Source organism: Vombatus ursinus, unplaced genomic scaffold (assembly GCF_900497805.2).
Source record: "Vombatus ursinus unplaced genomic scaffold, bare-nosed wombat genome assembly UNPS02014812.1, whole genome shotgun sequence".
NCBI lineage: Eukaryota > Metazoa > Chordata > Mammalia > Diprotodontia > Vombatidae > Vombatus > Vombatus ursinus.
The window spans coordinates 72110763-72126680 of NW_020954590.1; the positions used below are offsets into that span (position 1 = coordinate 72110763).

Here is a 15918-nt window from a genome sequence, read left to right on the forward strand (position 1 = left end):
AAGCTATATAACTTTTCTGAGGGGATGGTGAGGCTGAACTCAAGTGAGTAAAGTGGATTACAGTCTTCTGAGGGCAAATTGTAGCCACAAGGATTTTATATCCAAGGAAATTTTAGAATACGTATAAAGTATATGTAATTATTTTTGGATACATGTAAAGTACATGTAGTCATGCTAGAAAGATACAGGCAAATATTATATGTGTGTATACATATGTTTGTGCATATATACACACAAATATATTATGTATGTGTATATAAACATACGTGCACACATGAGGAAGTATGATATAGTGGAAAGAGTTCAGTGAGGAAGTGGTAGAACATGCATTTACTAGTTTATTAGCTGTTATTATTATTACTATGCACCAGGCACTATGTTAAAAACTTTATAAATATTAGCTCATTTGCTCCTCACAATAACTCTGGGAGGTAAGTGCTATTATTATCCCCATTTTTCAGTTGAGGAAACTGAAACAAACAGAGGTTAAGTGACTTGCCCAGGTCACACAGCTAAGATGTGCCTGAGGCTGAATTTGAAGTCAGGTCTTCCTGACTCCAGGTCCAGTGCTCTATCTACTGACCCACCCAGCTGGCTCTAATGAGTGCAGAGACAGGTATGAATACAGGTTTCCACATTTATTAGCTCTGTGATGATAGACAAATCATTTAAGTTCTCTGAGTCTATAAAACTGAGACAATGAGACTAGCCCCAGATGTTTCTTCCAAACAAGGACTCTGACAATGCAGTCAAGCTCTCCTGGTATCCATGGATACATTTCATTGAGCCAAGGAGAAGGAAGATTGGGATAGTTTATAGGATCGTTTATATATAGTTTATATATAATAGATGTGCACGAATTCATATTCACTGACAATAGAATTCATCATTAAAAGGAAAAGGTTGGGTTCAAATTCAATTCAACAAATATTTACTGTTCTACACTCTGTGCAAGGCTCAGGGTTAGTGTCTAGGTATAAAAAGATAGAAACAAAATAGATCCTGTTTTCACAGAGCTGATGTTCTATTGGCTGCTAAAACTTATGAACTAAGAAGTAATGATAAGGTAATTTCAGGAAGGAAGAGCAGGAACAAGTGGGAATATCAGGAATGCTATGCTTAGGAGATGTTATGTGAGCTGAGCCTTGAAGAAGGCTAGAGATTCTAATGTATAAAGATGGGGAGGAAATGTATTTTGGGTATGATGAGTAACCTATGCAAAGGCACAGAGATGGAAAGTAGGATGCCAATTAGGTCATTTTGATATAACAGAGGCTGCAATAAGGAGGGCGGGGAACAGTAATATGAAATGTCTTGTAAGATTTGTTGGAACCAGGTTGTGGAAATCTTTGAATGCCTGGTTGACCAATTTGCATTTTACCCTAATGCAATGGTTCTCAAACTTCTTGGTCCCTTTACACTCTTAAAAATTATTGAAGACTCCCCAAAGAGCTTTTGTTTATGAGGATTACATCAATTGATATTTACAATATTAAAAATGAAAAGTTCTTAGTATTATTATGAAAATAATTTTGACTTCAAAGACATGGCCTCTCCCTGTTAACCCCTTTGTCACAGTCTTGTTTCTGGAGCACACTTTGAAAACTTCTTCCCTAGAGACAATGAGAAGTGGCCAAAGATTTTTCAGGTCTGAGTGATGGTCAAGATGGTGATGGCTTTGACAGTATAATATAGTAGAAAAGTTTCCCAAAAGATAGGGAATGGAATCACCATTATTAACGACATTAATATGGCATGGGAAATGGAAATAATATATTCAGATTATATGTTCTTATAGTCTATTGATCCAGAATATAACTATTGGTATCTACTTCTCAAATTCCTTAAAAATAAGCACAAAACACTCCAAAATGTTTTAGTCCTCTCCAAAGAACTTAAGGATCTACTACAGAGACACAATAATGAATTACATATGCAACAAAAAAATCAGAAAAAATTAAATGCTATTTTAGTATTTTACTGTTGGAAGATAATCTAATAAGCTTCATGTGTTCCACTGTAATTGATTAATAACTGCATCTCCTCTCATATTGGAGTAAAGAGAGTCTTCATTGTGATTGAAGTTGTTTCTATTACATGATCACTCCTGGAGACTGGAGCTGAAACTATTTTACTTTGTTTCTGAATCAGTGAACATTCAGTGAACAAATCAGTGAACAAAGATGGAAATATGCACTTTGAATGTAGTACTCCAGAGCCAATTAATGCCATATTTGGGGGAGGAATGGAGTGAGTGCTAAAAGTAAACAAGTTGCCAATGGTTAAGATTCAAAACTATAAGGTTTCTCCTTTCCAGAGTTGTTGGGATATCATAATCAGGGAAAGAATGGATAATAATAAGCAAGCTTAAGAACTAATAGAAATAGGGTTAACTATTTTTAAAAAAGTAAGAAGCCATTCTCAGTCTTGCTTAATCTTTGTGCCTTCCTTTTGAGACTACCTTCAATTTTTACTGTAATATATCTTGTTTTCACAAAAATTAATAATGATAACAATAATGATAATAGGTGGCATTTATATGATGTTTTAAGGTGTGAAAAATGCTATACATTTTCTCGTTTTAGTCTTACAACAAAACTTTGAGGTAGATGCCATTATTATTCCTATTTTACAGATGGGGAAACTGAGGCTGAGAAAGGTTATGTGACTTACCCAGTGTCACAGAGATAGTATCTGAAGTAGATTTTGAACTCAGACTCCAAGGCCAGATCTCTTCCTGATTGTGCACCTCCCTGCTGTTTGCACATTATTAGATTGTGAGCTCCGTGGTAGCAGGAGCTATGTTGTTGCATTTCTTTGTATCCCCAGTGCTTAGCGCAATGCCTGGCATATAACAGTGGCTTAATAAATGATAAGGATTACTTGATTGGATGAATGTCAGCAGAGATTAGAATAAAGATTTCTGGCAAGATATTCACACAAGTCCTACTCCAAAGTACCACCATGATGCTGAGATGGCCCTGTGTTTTTGAAAGATACACAGCAAATGACAACCTCTGGCAGGTCTCGTCAAGATGGAGAGCCTTTGAGTTTCTGTAACACTGTAAGACTGTCATCCAAGGACCACCTTAGCTAAATTCAGAGAAGTTCATCCAATAAGGTAGGCCACCAGAGAATGATTATTAATTATTATTGTTGTTATTGTTGTTTGTCACAGCAGCTCAAGAAGGCTGTGTACCAAGGTACAGAGTGACTGGAATCTAGGGAGCGCCTGTATGATATCAAGAAATCCGGACAGGACAAGACAGAAAAATTGATCATGACACCTTTCAGTCTTCAATTTCTCTGGCTCCTTTTATGAAGAGATTGATAATTATCATCAGGACTCAGATATAGAGTCAAGATTAAGGGTCAACTTAAGAAAACTAAAGACATGTTTGTTCCCACAAGGAGACAAGGAGTATGAAGACAAGGGACAAATTGAAACCTCACATAATTATTATGCTTTATTAAATTATATTCATAATATATGTCAAAACCCCAATTACTCCTGTCCCTTTGTTCATGTGCCTCAAAGTCTCGAGGATTTCTATCCACATTGGGATTGCTAATTATATAGCACTTGAAGTCAGGGATTTTTATATTTAATTTATTTCAAGCTGGTCATAATGCAGAATGCTATGTTCAAACACTTAAATTACTTTCCATGATGATTGTTTCATATTTTAAAATTATACTATACCAGGCTTCACAACCATGCATACATCCCAGGCATTTTGGGATACCTTGCCATCCACCCTGATGCCATTATGTACACTCCTCCCCACAGAGCTCCCAAATTGCCATAATCAATTCCATTTCTAAATCACATGATTCTTATTTTCTCTGCAACCAAGCTTCTTCAAGTCTTTAAAAAGTTCACAATTCAATAAAGATGGATATTCCTTCCATCAATCCACACTAAAACCCCTCCATATCTTAGTAGATTGTTTCATGACTTGCCATATTCATCACTGATTGGCTGACTTTATGGAGAGGAGCTTTGCCAAACTTAGGACAACCTACACAGTATCTATCACTAGGCCTGCTTGTACTTAAAAGTTTTTCCAACTGGATGCACTCTGCTGGCATAGCCTTCAAGAATTCAGGGCCATCTCCATGTTAGGACAAAGTCTTAAAGAGGTCTTAAATGAAGGCTGTCATAACCACCATTCCTTAAAAAAGGAACTTTAACTTAATAAATTTTAGGGAAACAACCATTCAAAAACAGAGGAGTCACTTTTGCTGCTGGGGAGATGCGGGACTGTTTTGTTTTGTTTTCTTTTGTTTTGTTTTTGGTTTAAGTACACACACTGGAACACATGAAACAGATGTTGTGGTCTACCTCCCAGTTTATTTCCCCAAAGCAAGTAACTCAAGAAGGTGGGGGAAAATGGTCATGGTAGTTACTGTTACAACAATATCAAAAGCAGGGTGTTATTGATAATAACAAAAGGGTACCTTCACAAACAGGTTATTTTCTTTCAAAGAAAAAAGGTAAAATGCCTGAGAAACTTCAGTGACATCTTCACACAGCATTTAGAACGTAGTCTTCTGATGTTTTATAAAAATAATTGCTGTGAAAAACCGTTAAGAAAGGAAACAGGGAATGTACATGTCTTGGTGGCAGAGATGTCTGAAGACTCAGTAAGCAATTTGTATTATTACAATAGTGAACAAGGGAAATAACAACCTGAGAATAAAGTACTTCTTAATAGGAATGGAGCAACCTATTATAGATGTATATAGCATATGGCCAGGATCTAGCTAATATTAGCAACCACAAGAACCATCTTCTTTTAATTAAATACTCTATCATTTCATCTCCCTTAACCTCCATAAGCACCTGCACTTCAGTGATTGGTTTAAAAAAGTTTCTAAAACATGCTGGTGTTTTAAAGTGGGAAAATTCATTGACATTTTAGTTTAGGACAACAGCCTGTAACACATTTCAAACTGAACACTTATCGATCCTAACCTTGGTCCTCTAAGTCAACAGTGAGCCCTTGCTTCACATTCTCCTGGATCAGCTGAAGTGTCTGCTCAAAAATCTCTCCTGCTCTTGCAGTCTCAACGGTGAAGGGGTCCCGGGGATAACGGAACTGAGCCAATAGGTCACTAGGAGTTCGAGGTCTTCTGCAGATGACAAAAGCATTGCTATTTATGAAGTAAATTGCAGAAATACTCTGAATGATGCTTCAGAGATCTAAACAAAAACATATCAATATCCATCAAGCCATGAGTTTACTTAATGAGCACGCTTCCTTTTACATTTTAGAGTCAATGCGTTGGCTTGAGGAAATATTTATAAGGATCTAGTAAACAGTTTCCTAAAAAATCCAATGCATTGTGCAAAATATAAAGTAATGGATATCATTTCTAATGGAGTGATAATCCATATTTCTTCCTCTTAGTTAATACTATACAATTAATAAGGGAGTATTGAATGTACCTTCAGAAAGACAATCTTGGAAGACTCATTTAAAATAGTCATTGAATATCTATTATTGTTATTATATATGAATTATCTCTTGAATATATACATGAATATCTATTGGAAGTTACTTAAAATGAAAAGTTCTGGAAATTTTCTGTTTGATAAGAAACATTTGTTTTTAGAAAAAAATGGAAAGTTTCATTGAAATCCAATTCAGCGCAGAAAGCCTATATGCACTCCTTCTACTGATAAAACTCAAAGCCCATTAACCCTTGACTAGATGGTTTAATAAGTTCATGTAAATGATATATATATATATATTGTACAGGTATGTACATATATTTGTATACATATGCATATGTATTTGTACATATAGATAAATGTACATGGAATATACATATCCAAATCACTATCCATATATGGAGTGTACTAGAGACCTGTCCTTAGTCCTGTAATATTCACTCAATAAATAAATATTTATTAAGCATTTACTATGTGCCAGCTACTATGCCAAGTGCAAGGGATACAAAAAGAGGCAGAAAACAGTTTTTGCTCTCAAGGAACTTAAAATCCAATGAGGGAGACAATATGCAAATAAATATATACAAAGTAAACTATATACAAGATAAATAGGAAGTAATTAACATAGAGAAACCACTGGAATTAAGAAATTCAGAAAGGCTTCCTATAGAAGGTGGGATTTTGGTTGAGACTTAAAGGAAGCTAGAAAGTTCAGCAGTTGGAACAGAGAAGAAAGTGTTCCAGGCGTGGGGACAGTCAGAGAGAATTCCTAAAGCTGAAAGATGGAGTGTCTTGTTTGTGAAACAGCCAATGGGTCAGTGTCATTGAGTCAAAGAGTATGTGTTAGGGAGTAACATGTAAAAAGACTGGAAAAGTAGGTGGGAATTTTTGATATCCTAGATAAAGGAATATGTAGCATTCTTATGAAATGTGAAGATGACATATGGATAGGATAAAGATACTAATTAAAAGAACTGGGATCCAAACAAATTTTGACAGGCCAGAATAATGGATCAAATGATATTGACAAGCTAGAGCCCATTGCAAGGAGTATAATCAAGATATGTATATATGTCTATGTATACAAACATAAATCCATATATCTCATTAAAACACATAGGCAAGTAAAAGCAATTTTATGCTGAATTAGTAGAAGGAAAGGTATAATGAAGGACTGGACCTGTGATTTAATTAGAATAGAGAACTCCAAGATGAGGAAAGTTAGATCTAGAGGGTAGAAGTAGGGGTCATTGGAAGGAAGCTTCAGAAGGGTATATTTCAATTTGATGTAGGGTAAAACTTTCCCGCACTTAATATCTGTTTAGAGAGCAAGGAGAACGTGTTCAGAAGGCAATGAGGTTCTTCAACAAAATATCAGAGTCTTGGAATTGGAAGAGCCAGTAGAGATGACCCTAATCAACGCTCTCTACAATGTCCTCAATACGTTATCATCCAGTCCTTACTAAAGACTTCTAGTAAGATAGGACCAGGTAACACTCCCAAGCCTGACCATCCCAGTTTGGGATAACTTTAGCTGTTATTGAGTTTTCCCTTATACCTGTCCTAAAACTACTTGCAATTTCAACCAAAACCCCTGATTCTTTTGTCTAAGAGGAAACAGAACAAATGGGATCATGCTTCCACATGATAGCCCTTCAAATATTGGTGAATAATTATCTTGGCCCCTTCTCCCTAAGACTTTTTTCCTCTACATTCAATATTTCCAGCTCCTTTAAATGGTTCTCATGTAGTGTGATTCTGAGGCCCCTTGCCATCTTGTTTGTACTCTTTCCAATGCTCTCCAGGTTATCAACATCCTTCCATTTGATCCATCATTTTGACCTATCAAGATTCATTTGGATCCTGATTCTTTTAATTGGCATATTTATCTCATCCAATTTCGTTTCATCTTCACATTTCAGAAGCATGTTATATATTATTCTACTTAAATTATCAATAAAAATGCTGAATAGTACAGGATCAAAGACAGAACCCTAGGAAATTCCATTTGATAACTTCCTCAAAAATCCATTAATTGCAACCTTACTTGAAGTTTTCTCACAGTTATCTGATTGAAGAAGTTTAATTGCTACTGTAGATACACTCTTAGGGCAGCTAGGTGGCATAGTGAATAGAGTATGAGGCCTGGAGTCAGGAAGACTCATCTTCATGAGTTCAAATCTAGCCTTAGACACTTAGTAGCTGTATGACCCTGGGCAAGTCGCTTAACCCCATTTGCCTCAGTTTTCCCATCTGTAAAATGAGTTGGAGAAGAAATGGCAAGCCACTCTAGTATCTCTGCCAAGAAAACCCCAAATGGGGTCACAAAGAGTCAGACACAACTGAAACTACTAAACAACAACAAAGATTTATTCTTTATGAAACATGGGTTGGTTTAGGTGACCTCTGAGGTGCCTTCCAACTTTGAAACTTCGTGATTTTCCTATGTTCAAAGCATTGTGCAAAATGTTAAAGACATATCTTCAAGGAGCCCATAATATAGCTGTGGAGATAAGGCACAAAGGCACGCGTGCACACATACACATACACACACACACACACACACACATACACATTATAAGACAGTGATATAAAACTGAATGAGATAAGTACATGAAAAGTCACAAATAAAATGCTAAGTTCCATGGAGGGTGACATTTAAAGCTTAGGTGATCAGAGGAGGTTATTCAAGAAGACACTTGATCTATTTCAAAAGAAAGTGGATTTAGAAATTAACACAAAATACAATATTTTGATATTTCCAAATAGAAATGTGGAAGCTGTTTTTAAACAAAATATACATTCCTTTTTTGAGGTCAGACATCATCACTAAGTTCACCATAGAGACTGAGAGAAGCTACTTTCTTTTTCTTCACCCTGTTTTTTTAATGCAAAAAATACTCTGTGCCTTATAGGTTATATTAAAAAAGGATATGTTGGTCCTTGTTAGAAAGTGAGCATTAGTCAAAGTATATGAATAGGCAGTTGTCAGATGAAGAAATTAAAGCCATCTATAGTCATATGAAAAAATGCTCTAAATCACTATTGATTAGAGAAATACAAATCAAAACAACTCTGAGGTACCACATCACATCTATCGGATTGGCTAATATGACAAAACAGGAAAATAACAAGTGTTGGAGAAGATGTGGGAAAATTGGAACACTAATGCATTGTTGGTGGAGTTGTGAAATGATCCAATCATTCTGGAGAGCAATTTGGAACTATGTCCAAAGGGCTATAAAAATGTGCATACTCTTTGACCCAGCAATAGCACTTCTAGGGCTCTATGTTTTATGGTGGCAAAGAATTGGAAATTGAAAGGATGCCCATCAATTGGGGAATGGCTGAACAAGTTGTGGTATATGAATGCAATGGAATACTATTGTGCTATAAGAAATGATGAGCAGGCAGATTTCAGAAAAACCTGGAAAGACTTGTATGGAGTGATGCTGAGTGAAGTGAGCAAAACCAGGAGAACATTGTACACAATAACAGGCACACTGTGTGATGACTAATATTGATAGCCCTTCTCAAGGATCTAAGATGTTCAATATTTCCAGCTCATGCCATTTCTGACTCTAGGCCTGACACTCTATTCACTATGCCACTTAGGATCTAAGATCTAAGCAAGGATCTAAGACACCTCCAAAGGCCTCATGATGGAAAATGCTATCCACATCCAAAGAAACAACTATGGAGTTTGAATGTAGATCGAAGCATACTATTTGCTATTATTTTCTTCCATTGTGTTTCGTTCCTTCGTTCTGGTGGTGCCTCCTATTGGTTCTAATTCTTACTTACAACGTCACTAATGTGAAAATATATTTAATAGGAATATATATGTATAGCCTATATCAGATTGCATGCCTTCTTGGGGAGGGAGGCGGAGAGGGAGGGGGAGAAAAATTTAAAACTCAAAAGCTTATGAAAGTGATTGTTGATAAATCAAAATAAATTAAAAAAAGAAAGTGACCATTAAAAAAATCAGTATTATTGGCTCAAACTGAAATAAGTAACTATTCTTATGAATTTATTGTCGGTATCCTGTTTCATAACAAAAAAAAATATTTTTTGCTTTTTGGTGAGGCAATTGGGGTTAAGTGACTTGCCCAAGGTCACACAGCTAGCAAGTGTCATGTGTCTGAGACCAGATTTGGACTCAGGTCCTCCTGACTCCAAGGCCGGAGCTCTATCTACTGTGCCACCTACCTGCCCACTATAATCAAAAATATTTAAAGAAAATGTTTGGTTGGTAAAGAATATAGCTTTGAGACAAAGCACTCAGAATCTATTCTATAATACTAATCATCTTGATCTGGAATTATTTTTATTACGGTGTTTTTTTTTCTTTTATTCACAAAAGATAACTGTAAAAGTTCCTTATTTATTCTAAAATAGTAGGACAATGGGCATGGGAAGGAGAAAAGTAATAGCTTAAGGAGAAAATCTTTTATACTTCAGTATTATCAGTTTAATAATACAGTTGGGTTCTATGCATACTAACCCCTAAAATAACTGATAATAGAAAAAAGTTTGGCTAATGGCTGCAAACATCAAAAAGCCTATTGCATAGGTATCTATCATTCTTCTTACCTCTACAGAGGGTGTTCTGATTCGTAGAAACTGCTTTGGGAATGAGCACTGGCCAGTAATGCAGGGAGCAACTTAAATTTTCTTTCACTACCTGAACTGACAGTGACTGCTTTTCCCAGACGATGGCCTAGCTTGCCAAGTTTAAAAAAAACATATTTTGACAATCTCATAAGAGTATCCCTGGTTGTGATTTATGAAGCTTGCAATAGCTAAACAGAACTAAAATGAAAACAATTTTCATAAACAAAATAAAATAAATCCTTACTGTGAAAATAGATTTCTTCTTGTGGAGTTAATTGCACTGTCAACCCTCTGGATGGCATCAAGAATAGATGATTCAACAAAGTTATCGCCAGCTTGTCTACCCTGTATTGCTGTAACAACAATCCCATGATTTAAAAAAAAATAAAGTTAGGAATTACATGATATAAGTGGCATTTAACACCTTTTATATTTTAGAAGGGACAACTTCTAACAAAATGAAAATACTATAAAACCTCCAGGTGATATTTTCTATTGTACAGAAAGAGCAATATTCCCCAACAAAACTCCCAATGGAAACTATCAGTTTAGTTCAGAGAATTAAAGTATTCCAAAAACTGGTAAAGGCATATGGACTATTTCATTTTATAATAATGGTTCAGAGAACCCAGATGTGTAAGGATGCGGAATTGCTGTGCTGTTGGGGTCTGGTTCATGTGAAGCACACCTGAGATGATGCCTATCCACATAGAGAGGTGAAGGAGCTTGCTTCTGGGAGAATCGTGTTGATATGTGATTTTGGGACATGGTAGAGCAAATGTAAACATAGGTTCCTGATGGCTAACCCTGTGGTTAGGAGGAATCTTTTCTGATTGGCTATGTAACTAAAACCATCACTATTCAGTAAGGCTTCTCAGTATAAGTGACCTCCTCTTCTAGTTAAGGGGAAACGCCTTTTGGCCTTTTGTCCTCAGAGGCTCCATGGATCTTGAGAGAAAGGATTTAGTCCTTAAACTTCACCCTCCCCCAATTCTAGATGAAGTAAGCAGAGTCTCTGACCTTGGGAATTTTGAATGGTCTGAAGAATGAGTAATAGGAATCTGAAAGCCAGAGTCTAGACTGGGTCTTTGTAGCCAGTAAAAATCGATGCCCTAAGGAGCAAGGAGTGACCTTTGGGACTCTAGCCTAGACAGTCACTCAAAAATAGATATTTCAAGGAAAGAAGATTCTACATACTGTATTCCAACAGGAATTTCCAAAAATGGAAGAGGACTGTGATTTTCATACCTGGCACAACTGTGGAGACTCCAAGACTACAGACACAGCCCTCAGAATACAGCATCAACATCTGGGCCCTGTACCAGTTAAGGGTTAGGTAGGAAAGTTTATAGTTCTGAAGACTATGATCAAAACATCCCATGTAGTAGTGCAAGTTTAAGGGAGGATTTGGAATGCATTGAGAATATTGGGAATACATTAAGAATACATTGGGAAATATTCAATGAACTTGTAGATAGAACACCGGATCTAAAATCTGAGGGACCTTAGAAATGGCTTCCTCTGCCCAGATGCCTTGAGACTGCTGAGGAAGACTTTTAGCCCACGTCCTCATTAAATGTCCACCAATCAGGGTTAATTTTCACTTTTCAGGGAAGTTCCCTTTCCAAAGGGATTTAAGGAATTTCAGGATCTTTCTTGGGGTCTTTGGTTACCAAGAAAAGTTACTGACCATCAATGTATTGATTACAGGCTAGCCCAATTAATAAATTGATTATTAATTACCCAGAAATAAAATAAAATAAAATCTGAGGGCCTGGATTCAAATTCTGGCATTGTTACATATTGCCCTTATGATCTTAGGCAAACTACTTTACTCTCTCCAGGCCTGTTTCCCCATCTGTGAAATGAAGGGTTTGAACTAGATCAGGAATAAGCAAACTGTGAGGTAAGAATTTTTTTTTACATTTTTAAATACAATAAAATTTTATTTTAAAATATTTGAGAAACATACAATAAAACTTTGTTTTAAAATGCAAAAAATATTCTTAGCCTGGGACTATAGAATTTGGTGCTTGGGCCATAGCGTGTTGACCCTTAGAGTAGATGATCTCTAAGCTCTCTAACAACTCTAAATCTCTCATCCAATGATGGGTCCAAAAACATTGTATCATGCTATACACTGTAAGCTCCTTGAAGCCAGGGATTCTTTCTTTTATTTGTACTTGTATAGCCAGCTCTTAGCACAGTGCCTGGTACACAGCAGGTACTTAATAAATGATTCTTGACTGCCAGCTACCAAAGGTGACCTGCAAGTAAGAGATAGAATAAAGAATCTAATCAGGGATGAAACTTGAAAATAAGGACAAAGGAAAAGGATATGAGTTAGCAGTGTACTGAGAATGAGACATCTGATATAGACAGTAAGAAAGATGTATTATTTCTGAGAGGAAGTTTTCTAGCACCTTAAACAGAGCATCTGTGGAGGATCTATGTGAAAACATGGATAAGAATTATTCAAGGGATAAGGTGCAGTGGGACGGTGGTTTATATCACTGAAGGGTGCAGTTACATGGTGAAATCTATATATCCATTCTTATATCCATCAATGCATCAAAAAGTCAGAAACATCAAATTCTTTTCTCTTAAGTCATCATTTACATATGGCATCAGGAAAGTTGTTAAAGATAATAGTGAAATAAAGACTAATTCCTACAGAAATTTATTGATGTGACAAAATTTATTGTTGCAACACAGATTTATTGAGGACTTGAGCCCTCAAATCAGATTTGGGCTTTAAAACAAAATCTCATATTTTTTTTTTCTGTTTACATTAGTTTTCAAAAAGAATGAGGTAGTCAGTTTCTGACAAGATACTTGAGTGCAGGGACCATATCTTTTCTATATTTGACATCTCCCATAAGGCCTAGCATAGTACCCTGCAAAGTGTATGTACTTCATTTCTATGTTGATTAATTGAGTGTCAGTTATAAATTGAAAGAGCCATTACCTCCTCAGCACTTCCTTCCCCTGGGGCCCTACCTCCCTCTGTTTGGAGAGAGTGGAGAGTATATAGCCACCTCTTCATCCCTCACCCTGCACTCCTTTGAATTTCATCACACCCTCACTCCACTTTACCTCCCCACCTTTTCAGCTTTGTTTTTGACAGGTTGTCTTATACCACTAGATTGTGAACTCCTTGAGAACAGGGGTTGTCTTTTACCTATCTTTTTATACCCAATATTTACCTCAGTGCCTGGCACATAGTAAGACACTTAATAAATATTTATTGACAGACTGGCTATTTGGGCAAAAGTAAAGCTACAATTTCCAGTTCAGTTCTCTGGAGACTCTTCAGTGTGAACCTCATCAATATAGTGAAGAGTGAAACTCATCCATCCTCTGAAGATGAAGGTTATGGGAAAAAAAAATCTAACTACAATGATCATGTAAAATAACCAAAGGAAAAGGGGATAAAAAGATTATTTCTAAATAATGAAGTCAGCTGCAATAATCATGATTTACTTTTGTATAGCTTTTAGAGTCGAATCCTTCATATCTCCGTTATACAGATGAAGAAATTTAAGCTCAAAGTGACAAACTAACTTTGACAAGCTCACCCAGTTACTAAGTAAGAGAACCCAAACTCCAAACCAAGTTTCTGGACTCCAAATGCAATGATCTTTCTAATATCTGCCTTTCTCATAACTCTCAATGTCCATAGTTTGAGATAATAACTGATTTTTAAAAGAAGAAGCACATCAGGCAAGAAAATAGCTATATCACAGCATTTGGCTAGGTTCTGATTAGTGTGAATAATAAATCTCCTGAAGTAAATATGTTATTCAAATTTGCCCTATGATTTCCATCAGTTTAGAGCCAACACCATATTTTACAAAAGTATAACTTCAAATAGTGTGAATTCAAAAACATATTCCCACTTTTGGGGATTCATTATCCACACTAATCAGGACCTAGCTGCACTCATATGCAGAAGTGAATATATTTTCAAAAGCTGATCTTAGAATTAATGGTCATCAGAGGATATGGAATAGTTTAGAAAGTTGTAGCATTAAATAACAGGGGCATGTTATTCCTTCATATTTTCAATAGGAATTTAGAAAAAAAAAACAAGACAATGAATGGGAATCTAAATGAAATCTGCCCTCCAGGATGTTATAAAAAAATCTGAAGAACTATAAAAGCCAGGCTGATGCATACTTCACCATTAAACAATATCGGAAAAAATATGACACCACTGGGTGAAACACATATATTTTTTAATCTATATGCTTATATGTTCAAATGTATATATTTAAACTCAATTACTTTATCTTATAAAAAAGGCAATTAAAATAGAATAAGGAAGGGGCAACTAGGTGGCACAGTGAATAGAGCACCAGCCCTGGATTCAGGAACACCTGAGTTCAAATCTGACCTCAGACACTTGACACTTACTAGTTGTGTGACCCTGGGCAAGTCACTTCACTCCACTGCTTCGCCGAAAAAAAAAAATCAGGAAAAAATATAAGGTGGCTCATAAAGAAAAATGTGTAGGAGTTTTGTAGAGAAATAAGAAGAAAATCTGTGGCTGGTTTGACTTTGTCAGCTGGATACTTGGTAAGTTTTTTCCCCTCCCTGAGGCAATCAAGGTTAAGTGATTTGCCTAGGATTACACAGCTAGTAAGCATCAAGGTCTGAGGCCAAATTTGAACTCTTGTCCTCCAGACCAGGGCTCCAGGGCTGGTGCTCTTTCCACCACCCCACCTAGCCATGCTGATACTGGGGTTAGTTGACCACAATTTCTAGGACTGATATATTGTAAGTTCTGATTGACCTTCAAAATGATTAAAATAATGAAATCATATACATCTAACTGAATTGGATAGTTCAATTGGAAAGACCAAAAGGTAGTGAAATCAAACTTTGGACAACTCAATTTAGTTGGCTGGGATAGATAACTTCACTTAAATTTTTGCCTTTATTTCTAAGTATTACTAATGATAACTGGGAAATGATCTTTTTTTCCCTGTTTTTTTTATTTTTTATTAATTTATTTTTAATTTTCAACATTCACTTCCACAAGATTTTGAGTTCCAAATTTTCTCCCCATCTCGTCCCTCCCCCTACCCCAAGACAGTGTGCATTCTGAATACCCCTTCCCTTAATCTGACCTCCCTTCTATCTCCCCCCCTTCTTTTATCCCCTTCCCCTTCTATTTTCCTATAGGGCAGGATAGATTTCTATACCCCATTGCCTGTATATATTATTTCCCAGTTGCATATGAAAACAATTTTTAACATTTGTTTTTAAAACATTGGGTTCCAATTTTTCTCTCTTCCTCCCTCCCCACCCACCTTCATTGAGAAGGTAAGCAACTCGATACAGGTTAAACATGTGTAGTTATGTAAGACACGTCCATAATAGTCATGTTGTGAAAAAGTAACTATATTTCCCTTCATCCTATTCTGCCCCCTGCTTATTCTATTCTCTCTTTTGACCCTATCCCTCCTCAGAAGTATTTACTTCTGATTTCCCCCTCCCACTCTCTTACCCTTTTCCCCTCATTTTCCTACAGGGTAAGGTAGATTTCCATACCCAATTGAGTGAGTATGTTATTCCCTCCTTAAGCCAAATCCGATGAGAATAATATTCACTCATTCCCTCTCACCTTTCCCTCCTTCCCCTCCACTGTAAAAGCCTTTTGTTGTCTGTTTTATGTGAGATAATTTACCCCATTCTACCTCTCCCTTTCTCCTTCTCCTAGTATAATCCTCTCTCACTCTTTATTTTTATTCTCCAGATATTACCCCTTCATCTTCAACTCACCCTGTGCCCTCTATCTATCTATCTATCTATCTATCTATCTATCTATCTATCTATCT

At 36.2% G+C, this 15918-nt stretch overlaps 1 protein-coding gene across 1 annotated transcript in view; it reads right to left on the minus strand.

Moving 5' to 3' along the window:
- Positions 1-15918, minus strand: part of LOC114054133 (peroxidasin-like protein) — a 475034-nt gene that overhangs the window by 66237 nt on the left and 392879 nt on the right. The window contains exons 15-16 of the mRNA XM_027877274.1: positions 10320-10428; positions 4979-5136 (exon numbers count right to left, since the gene is read on the minus strand). Of these exons, the coding sequence (XP_027733075.1) occupies positions 4979-5136; positions 10320-10428 (267 nt within the window). The remainder of the gene's footprint in view (positions 1-4978; positions 5137-10319; positions 10429-15918) is intronic.